The following is a 10,750-nucleotide window of genomic DNA, read 5'->3' as shown; positions in this document are numbered from 1 at the left end:
AATATCCTGTTTTGTATATTCTAGTTATTTCCACTGATGAAAAAATGTTTTGACTTTTCACAAGGAAGTGGAAAGAAAGACATTTTTGGAAAAACTGAGGAAGAAGCAGAACCAGAGCAGTTCTACATCATGTAGTGTTAAACCACAGGAAATAGAGTCATCTACCGCAGCATCAACGACAAAAACAGCAGTTTGAGTGACTGCTGAGAAGAAACACCACAACCATGACGAAGAGACACTTTAGAAACGTAAGAATTTGGTTTGATCAGCATTTGGTCTGACCTCATAATTTCCTTTTTCCTGTTTAATAAAAAAGATCAGCAGCAAAATGAGGTTACATGTTTGTTATGTTGGTTTAGTGCTAGTGTCTTCGTGCTGTGATGGGTATTTACTTTCCACAGAGTAGGAATGAGCAGAAATGTTGAGATGACGGCGTACATCTTCATCATCACATTTTGCATGATTGCCAAGGTCTACTCAAGCTTCGGTAAGACTCATTTTCAGTTTAAAATGACATGTTTACACTGGGACTGCTATCTGGAGATGTAGTAGAGAAAGAAGACAAATACCTCTTTAAAATTCTTATAATTGCTTCCAAAAAGGCCATTACAATTAACTGGCTCAAAACTGATGAAGGCACCAGTGAGGATCAGTGGCTATAGCTATAATAGAGGAAATCTACTCTGTGGGAAGATTGACTTATTACCTACGACTCAAAGAACATATCTCCATAAAGCGCCGGAGACAATGGCTGGACTATAAACAAAAACAATGCATAATTACTACTGTCTGTCATTTAAATCTTTGTGTTCAACTAGTGACTCCTAGTTTCTGTGTTGTATTGTCTGTTGATAAAACAAATAAAAATAAAGTATAGATATAAAAATAAATAAATAAATAAATGCATTTTTACATGTATTTATTGTTTAAACCTTTTTTTTTTTTTTAATATTCAGATGAATATAATGACTATATTATTCCTATTGATCCTATAAAATGTGACTCATCTGTCATTTTGTTTTTATTTGCATTTAAAGTTGATATTTTTCCCATATGTATCAATACTGATTCTTATAATAGGCTATATATTTATTTGGAGTTTGAAAACTTCTAAAAAATAAATTAAGGATTCCACTGGTAAATCACATGCTTTCATTAATGTTGATGCTTCATTTCTGGTTTCTTGTTTCGTTTCAGATTTTAAGGTCTATCAGCCACAGAGTGTAGCTGTAAATCCGGACGGGTCAGCCATTATCACCTGTGAACATGATGCGAATGTCAGCTCAATTCAGGATGTGCAACTCTTCGCCATACCACCGTATGTATCACAGCAACCTCACTGTTTGCAGGAATCTGAGTGTAATGGCAGGATGCTGAGCTGTGCATAATATAAACCAGATGCTGTTTCTCTGTAACACTGTTCAATTCGGCGCTGTCTGCTATTCACAAGCCTTAAATGTAGATTGAAGTATTCCCATTTTGAGTAAATATGTTGTCTTTACTTTTAGTTCCAAAATCTGGGGGCAGATTTTGCATTAGACATTTTACTTCTCTATTTTTTGATCAGCTGGAAACTCTGACATAAAACCACTAAAGTACCGTTAACCCTTTCATGCATAGTGGTCGGTACAGTGGACAGTTATTCAAACCTGTTGTATATTTATGGGTTTTGTTGTTTTAGTTCCATATCAGCCAACACAGTGGACACGTATGCATTATCCCATTCACTGCAATTCATACCATTACTGTAACTTTGCCGTTCTTGATAAACCTGATCTGCACTAACATGTTTAAGTGTAAATCAGTTGTTAATTGCTAGACTTTTTTTTTTTTTTTTTTTTTGCATTTTATCTCCATGAAGTGAGTAATAACTAGCATTAGAATATGTTAAAATGTGAGAAAACATCAGATTAGCAGCATTAAAAATGTTTTTATTTCATTGTTTTCATATCACTTTCTGATATTGGGATTTAAACACGTTTCTTTACCTCAAAAATATAATGCACGGACATTTTTGTAACTCAATGAAAAAAACAAAAAACAAAAACAAAACAAAAACAACTTGATTGCATTGGTTTTTTCATGCACAAGGAGGAATAAAAATACTCAAGAAAAAAATTTTGACCAAGGTTCTCATAATTCATGCATGAAAGGGTTAAAACAATCACGGGAGATCACTGCTTCTCTCGACAAATACAAGAATTTACAACATTTTTTATAAATTTGTGGCAAATTATTAATCTACAACGCAAAGCATTTAAAACAAACCCCCCTTTACCCGCTGTGACATGACCTCAGGTACATTACAGGACCCATATTTGAGGTTTTAGGGGCATTTTCATTACAAATAGCAACAACAGGCAGCATTTTCTATTCTCTTAATGTTCCACATGGATAAACAAAATATAGAAGCTTTGGTTACTTTTCACTTAGGTGTGTATTTTTTTCTTTTCTAATTCTGTTTCAGTGATGTAGAAGGCTATGTTCACATGTGGAGAAAAATATTCATCTTGCAAAATATCCGTATATCCTTACATTTGTAGATACGGATGCATAACGGTTAATTCTGAACAACTTGTCAACACCTGCCTGGTTCTTGTTAACTCTGTACACAGTGTTGCCCTTTAATTTCTAAACATCGCATCAATTTTCTCTTTTTCTCTTTTCTTTTTTATCACGTTTTTAAAACTTTTTGGTTCAGATTTTCCATCAGACCTTTTACTCCGATGAATTTTTTTACTTTCGTTGCAAATTAGTCATCTGCAAAATGTCTGTCAGCAGATAAACAAACTCATGTTTACCTGCTGTTGCATAAAAGAAGTGCAACGCCACTTATATTTCAGATTATATTCAAAAGAATGAGGGCCATGGTCAGTCTAGATGGAAACTCTAACCTCAAAAACAAACCACTAAATTCCTGTTAAAACGGTCAGGGACCAGTGTAGAAGAAATCCCTTTTTCTATTGACAAATACATGATTTTAGAGCCATTTATTTAGCTTTTCATTATTATTATAATTTTTATATGAATAATTAAAATGGGAAAATATGAAATGAAAGAGATGCAATGGTGATTATATTTCAGTTTTCACAAAGTCCTAAAAACAGTGTGAAAGGCTTAAACAGGAAGTTTTAGAATTGGGGTCATCGTCAGACACACCTAAAAAGCAAACCGCTATGTTACTGTTGAAATTATCAAGAACTAGAAGCACTCGGAGAGTGCAGACCTCTGCCAAGGCTGATCAGTGCCCCCCCCCCCCCCCCCCCGTGGGCCCCCCCACGCCAAGGAGGTTATGTTTTTGCCAGGGTTTGTTTGTCTGTCTGTCTGTCTGTCTGTTTGTCTGTCCGTTAGTGTGCAACATAACTCAAAAAGTTATGGACAGATTTTGATGAAATTTTCTGGTCTGCGCCCCCCCCCGTGGCCCCCCCACCCCCGATCACCACCAAAATTTAATCATTTCTTCCTTATCCCATTTCCAACAAACCCTGAAAATTTCATCAAAATCTGTCCAGAACTTTTTGAGTTATGTTGCACACAAACGGACAGACAAACAAACCCTGGCAAAAACATAACCTCCTTGGCGGAGGTAACCAGCGTTTTGAAAGATTGTTGTTTTTCATGACAGATACAAGTTTATAGAGCTACTAATTACATAAAAATACAGTCCGAAAAAAGTGTCATTTAATTTATAACAGGACAATACCCTTCCATATGTGCATTCTAAAATCAAAATAACTAGAAGCACTCGGAGAGCGCAGACCTCCGCCAAGGCTGATCAGTGGCCCCCCCCCGTGGGCCCCCCCCACGCCAAGGAGGTTATGTTTTTGCCAGGGTTTGTTTGTTTGTCTGTCTGTCTGTTTGTCTGTCCGTTAGTGTGCAACATAACTCAAAAAGTTATGGACAGATTTTGATGAAATTTTCAGGGTTTGTTGGAAATGGGCCCCCCCCGTGGGCCCCCCCACCCCGATCACCACCAAAATTTAAGCATTTCTTCCTTATCCCATTTCCAACAAACCCTGAAAATTTCATCAAAATCTGTCCATAACTTTTTGAGTTATGTTGCACACTAACGGACAGACAAACAGACAGACAAACAAACAAACAAACCCTGGCAAAAACATAACCTCCTTGGCGGAGGTAAAAATATTATTCTAATCCTTTAATTACTGCTTCTGATGCATGATTTAGGCTAAAACAAAGCACATTGTCGATTGTCGAGACGTTGCCTCCCAGCTTTGTTATAAATTACACATGGTCTAAAACTAATGCTTTGTTGTTTGTTTGTTTTTTTGCTGTGTTGTGTGTTCTCAGTTCAGACAAATCGAAAAAGATCCCAGTGTGCCAAAAAGGACAAAAAGACTGTAAGAACATCATTATGCATCTAGAGAATTCCAACAAGTGCTTCTTCATCATGTTAAATGTCGGAGCCGAAGCCATGAACATGGAGTACGAATGTAAATTCGTAGTGATTCACGGAGACATCGATTTCACCAGGAAAGGAAACCGAACAAGACTTCGACCATGTTAGTCCAATAATACGCATGTTTTCACTTTATACACAAAAGGAACAATTCAACCTTCCTCTATTATTATTATTATTATTATTATTATTATTATTATTATTATTATTATTATTATTACTATTATTATTATTGTTATAGGTACTGAGACGGTCTCCCATTATGAGCATACACTGCCACAGTCTCCAACCTGTCCTCAGTCTAATCTACTCATCACCTGGATTCTGGCTGGTCTCCTGGCTCTGACCTTCATGTACAGCTGCGTCATCTCCGCTGTCTGCATCATACAGAGGGTGACTATGTTGCTTTTGTTTTATCATTTCCTGACTTTCAATTTCTCTTACTATTATCATCAAAGCATTCTCACTACACCAACAATGTCTTCATTTACATTTATAAAACCCCAAAACTTAAATAGATATTAAATTAATTCATATAATCAGATGTTTGCTTCTTGATCAGTGTAAAAAAAATGACAATGTTGTAGAACAGGTGAGTGCAAAAAAAAATTCAAACTATAACCTCATTAATTCTTGCATTATAATATTCTGAATATTCTTCTCTCATCATTGCCTAACAGTGATGCTTTAATAAGTATTTTGAGTATTTTTTTTTCTTAACAAATAGACTGATACCCTTTCATAAGGGAGCTTTAAAGTACATCTTTGCCAACTAAGTTTAATAAATAACTGAAATGAGACACAAGAGATAGCAGGCTGATGCTCTTTCTTTACAGGAGTGCAGTATTGATATTCCAAACTCTCAACATCCAGACGAAACTGTGTTGAACGTCATGCCAGTTCTTATGGCATTAGGTGTGCTATTCGTACGCATTTTCATCCTTTCACGTGTTATTCAACGCCATTTGATCACGTGTCAATTTACGCCAAGATCTCCAGTTTACATATCCGTAACCGCTAACCCTAACCCTAAACCTAAGCCTAAGCCTAACCCTAAACCTGACCATAACCCTAAGCCTGATCTGAACCTTAACCCTGACCCTAACCCTAACCCTGATCCTACACCTGACCCTAATCCTAATCCTAAACCTGACCCTAACCCTAACCCTAAACCTGACCCTAACCCTAAACTTAAGTCTAACCCTAACCCTAAACCTGACCATAACCCTAACCCTGATCTGAACCCTAAACCTGACCCTAATCCTAAACCTAACCCTAAACTTGACCCTAAACCCAACACTAACCCTAACCCTAAACCTGACCCTAATCCTAAACCTAACTCTAGCCCTAAACTTAACCCTAAACCTGACCCTAACCCAAAACCTGAGCCTAACCCTAAACCTAACCCTGAACCTAAATCTAACCATAACCCTAATCCTGACCATAACGCTAACCCTAAACCTGATCTGAACCCTAAACCTGACCCTAACCCTAACCATAACCCAAACCCTAAACCTGATCTGAACCCTAAACCTAACCCTAAACCTGACCCTAACCCTAAAACTAACCCCAAACCTGACCCTAATCCTAACCCTAAACCTGACCCTAACCCTCTGTTTTGTGTACAGTTTGTGTTGTCAACAGCTATACTAATGATCTATCTGAAATCGTCCAAATGAGGTCAGAACTGTCACAACTTAGTCTGAACCATGGATCAACAAATGGCAAACTTAGCAAAGATAATAACCTATAATAACTTTATAAATTCATAAGCTCCATAAACAAACTCAGCAGTGTTGAAGAAATGCTGTAATTTCAGCATCAAACTCCATTCTTTTCATTCAGAGCTGTGTCCAGCAAGGTTATTATCGTTAACGAAAACGAACGAAATGACGAAAACTAAAATTGAAAAAACATTTTCGTTAACTGAAATAAATAAAAACTCAAATTAAAAGAAAAAAACGATAACTAACTGAAACTGTATTGTGAGCTTACAAAACTAACTAAAACGTATAAAAATTATGGATACAATTCCCTTCGTTTTCGTCTCTGTCAATGTCGGATTGATATGAAATTAATTTATTTCACTTCAGCAGTTTGAGCTGGTGACACCATACCACACTTCACAGTCTGTCATGTCTGGTCATTTGTGGTTTCCAGTCGTCTTCTGGTCCCCACTCTACCTGGAACATACAGACTAAAGCTGGGACACAGCAGCACAGTCCTGTCTGGGGTTTACTGTAGTGATACATGGGTCGGGTTTTTTTTTTTTTTTTGGCGTACCGTGTGTGTGCGCGTGAGTGACAGAGACAGAGCAGAGCTAAAGGACAGTCAGTGTTGAACTAGCATCCAGGTTAAAACTGGAGAGTTTATCACCATGAAAAGGCCTTCCAAGCCCTGAACTGCACAGTTTAGAAGAGGAGAGAAGAGGAGGAGGAAAACTAATCCAATTACAGAGGTATGGAACCTGTTAGAATGTTAAAAAACGTTTGATGTTACTAGCTACAGCTAGCTGAACTGAACTGAAGCAAAGTTGGCTAATAATGGAACTGGAGATGATTAAGAGATGAGAAATCTGCTAAGGTGTGGTTTACTGATGATGAACTGGGTTATATATGTTTATAAGTGGTTTGTATATGTTTCTGTCTGCTTTAACTGCTGGTTAGCTGGTTTATAATATGTTCCAATCTGCTTTAACTGCTGGTTAGCTGGTTTATAATATGTTCCTATCTGCTTTAACTGCTGGTTAGCTGGTTTATATATGTTTCTATCTGCTTTAACTGCTGGTTAGCTGGTTTATATATGTTTCTATCTGCTTTAACTGCTGGTTAGCTGGTTTATATATGTTCCTATCTGCTTTAACTGCTGGTTAGCTGGTTTATATATGTTTCTATCTGCTTTAACTGCTGGTTAGCTGGTTTATATATGTTTCTATCTGCTTTAACTGCTGTCTGCTTTGTGCATCTCCTCTCATGCTTTGCACATCTTCGCATTGTTTCACGTAAGTGACATTGTGTATGGATTGCACCCCACCTCAACCTGCTATAGGGAATTTAGACATTGTACGGTACATTGTGTCTCTGCTCAGTCCATGAGCCGCCCTAACCCGACCCCCAAATAAAGTGTCCAGGGTAACACATATCCACGCCTCACTAATTTCTTTGAATAGGATGATGAGGAAGATAAAATATATGAAATAACTAAAACTAATACTAAAACTAAACTAAACTAAACTAAAACTAAGCATTCAGAAAAAAATGATAACTAATAAAAACTAACAAACCTGCTCTAAAAACTAATTAAAACTAACTGAATAAGAGAAAAAAAAAGTCAAAACTAATTAAAACTAAACTATAATTAAAAATCCAAAACTATTATAACCTTGGTGTCCAGTGGTTAAAACAACAACAGTGCTTCTAACTTCTATAACTTTGTCACTTTCTTTGACTGTAAAAGTTGTTTCTTATTGGTTCTCATCCCATTTCAATACCTGTGGCGTTTGTTTTCCTCATCATGGGAGACCAGCAAGTGACACAATACCCCCTCTAGTGGCATCATAAATCTGTGGCAGCATGGATATGAATATATTCAGTCCATATCTTTACAATCAAATACACTGGCATCTGTGGTAGAAATTCATTGTGCTTTATTCTAAATAGTCGAATGAAAATTTTAGTTTTTTTTTTTTTTTAAAGTAGAAATTCAACATATGTCCCCTTAAATGAACAAAAAAGTGCATCAAACAGACCAAATGCCTCTTTAGCATTAACAATAAACCCACACAAATATATTCAGTATCAGTCTGATTCTTCCAGTTTAAAGTCTCCAGCACCAAAAATATTTTTAGTATTATAGGTCTAGACGGGAAAAAACGTAAATGAGCATTATGACAAAAATAATTTACATATCTAGACCTCATCAGCCTTTCATCTGATAGCAAGTTTGTAAAGAAAAAGAAAGAAAAGATAAGAAACAGTGAACACAACAAATTTATTTTAAAAAAAAAAACAAAACTATTTACTTACACAGCAAGCAACTTTGGTCAATACACATTTACTTTTTCAGACTATTCTTCCATATTTATGTAATATATTTACACTCATTCACATTCAAAAAAAAAAAAAAAAACAGGTACAGTGAACTGTTTTTTATTGGGCCATGGTTGCATGGAATGGATTGCCAGGGTTTTTGTCATTGGAAAATAATAGAAAATGTTTTCAAAAGAAATTAAAACTTTTTGTTTACACAGCAAGCATGAAATGGAATGAGTATCGCAAATATTGAAAGATGTCTTATGATTTGTATCAGACAGCTATTGTTTGGTGAAGGAGTACAAATGTATAGTACTTATTTTGTTTGTTTATTTATTTTAATTGCATTGGGCTGCTGTATATGTCCTGTTTGTGTGTGTGTGTGCATGTGGACGTGAATGGTGTAAGATTAATGTAAAATAATTAAAATTGTAATGTAATGTAGAGGAGACCCCAGGAAGAATAGCAACTGAATCATCAGTTGCTAATGGGGATCTTAATAAATTAAATTAAATTAAATTCTTACTTGCCTATAAAATCACAGATGATAAAATAAAAAGATAAAAGATAACATAAGATTTGGATTGAATGCAGATGTTTTCCTTTTCTCACTGATGTTTATGTAACAGTCAAAGCAGAGACCGACTGTTCATGTGTTTTGTGTTCCTGTGTTTCAGAGAAAGACAGCAGAACCGGAGCACGCCACCTATGTAGAAATGAGGAAAGCTCCACTGCTAAGAAATCCAGCTACTGGCATATGTTATGGGTAGCTGACTCCTTAGTCCGGCCCTGAATGTATACTTCTATACAGTGGTGGAGAATCCCAGATCCATAAAGTAAAAGTCCTGCCTTGTATTTGTTCCAACCAGTCACTGAACCAGCCCATTTTGATGAGCACAACTCCTCATCCAGGTAGGTGGGATAATCAGTGGAATCACCTGTGTTAAGTGAACAGGTAGAACCAATACATGGCAGGACTTTTACTTTATGAGCTGGGATTCTCCACCACTGCTTCTATATATGAATATAAGCTAAACAAAACTGTAATATGTAAGCTGACCAGCAGGGGGTGACATTGACTCTGTAAAGTCATTTTGTTTCCTCACAGACCTTTTCTTTCTGCACATATATAACTTAATGTCAGATTATGTTCTTTGTAAAGACATTTTCGACTGAATTACCGTCTTCTATCATGTATTTCACTTTTTCAGTAAAATCTATCATTAACTGAACATAAACCCAGTGTGTCCATCCCCTGTCATTGATCCAACTCCATGGGTGTTACTGCTGAATCAAGGTTATAGAAGACGACGGTGTTTCCACATTCACTACGGAGCCTCTGGACGTCCAAATGGGTCATATCTGATGAGCATGAAAAGATGACAAACTGTATTTTACACCACTTATTTACATGGATTGACTGGATTAGTGGATCAACAGGGATTAAACATTTAACATCAGTAGATGCTTTTGGTCGGTGGGGGATGTTTGGGTCTTTATGGCTTAAATAAAGGAAAATATCTGATTTTCATTGGAAAAAAAATGCAAAATGTAGGTAATAATATAATAAATGCTGCTAAATCACTTAAAAAAGGTTAAATGTTGAAAATATATTTGAAAGTCACCATGAAAATCAACCTAGGTCTTCAAGGGTTAACGCTGACCTCAGCTAACCTGTAATCACAGTACAAATAAGCTTTATCTGTATACAATTTTTACTTAAATCTTAAACATTACATTAAACATTACAAATTATATGAGTTATTTATTTACAGCAAGAAAGTAGATTTTTCTGTTTAACCCTTTATAGGTCACTCATAGAAATACTCTGAAATTCTAAATTTCAACCTTAACCCTTTGATGCACAAATTATGAAAGCCTCAGTCAAGATTTTTTTCCTGAGTGTTTTTATTCCTCTTTAGGCATGAAAAAAACAATGAGATTTTTTTTTTTTTTTATTAATCTATTTTTCACAGAGTTACAATAATGTCTACTCAATTGGACACCATGTGCTTAATTTTTGAAGCAAAGAAGCATGTATTTCAAACGCACTATCAGAAAGTGATATACTGTGTGAAAACTATGAAACAAAAGCATTTTTAATGTTGCTAATCTGATGTTTTCTCATCTTTTATCATACTCTAATACTAGTTCTTACTCACTTCATGGAGATATTATATAAAAAAAACTTTTTAAGAAAACTGTTAATTTCAGTCTAATAACAACGAGCAATTTGATTTACACTCAATCATGTTACTGCAGATCAGGTTTATCAAGAACATAAAGTTACAGTAATAGT

General features: G+C 35.8%; 1 protein-coding gene across 1 annotated transcript; it reads left to right on the top strand.

Moving 5' to 3' along the window:
* Positions 1-229: 229 nt before the first annotated feature.
* Positions 230-9,739, top strand: LOC115411902 (uncharacterized). The gene is made up of 6 exons (XM_030124172.1): positions 230-248; positions 402-487; positions 1,198-1,318; positions 4,312-4,523; positions 4,662-4,813; positions 9,129-9,739. Exons 2-6 carry the CDS (start codon positions 409-411, stop codon positions 9,219-9,221), a joined length of 657 nt encoding a protein of 218 aa, XP_029980032.1. The 5' UTR covers positions 230-248; positions 402-408; the 3' UTR covers positions 9,222-9,739.
* Positions 9,740-10,750: the final 1,011 nt, after the last annotated feature.

The sequence above is a fragment of the Sphaeramia orbicularis genome, chromosome 21, assembly GCF_902148855.1.
Source record: "Sphaeramia orbicularis chromosome 21, fSphaOr1.1, whole genome shotgun sequence".
NCBI classification, from domain to species: Eukaryota; Metazoa; Chordata; class Actinopteri; order Kurtiformes; family Apogonidae; genus Sphaeramia; species Sphaeramia orbicularis.
Note: the sequence above shows the minus strand (reverse complement) of the source record. Positions and strands in the feature narration are given on the sequence as shown.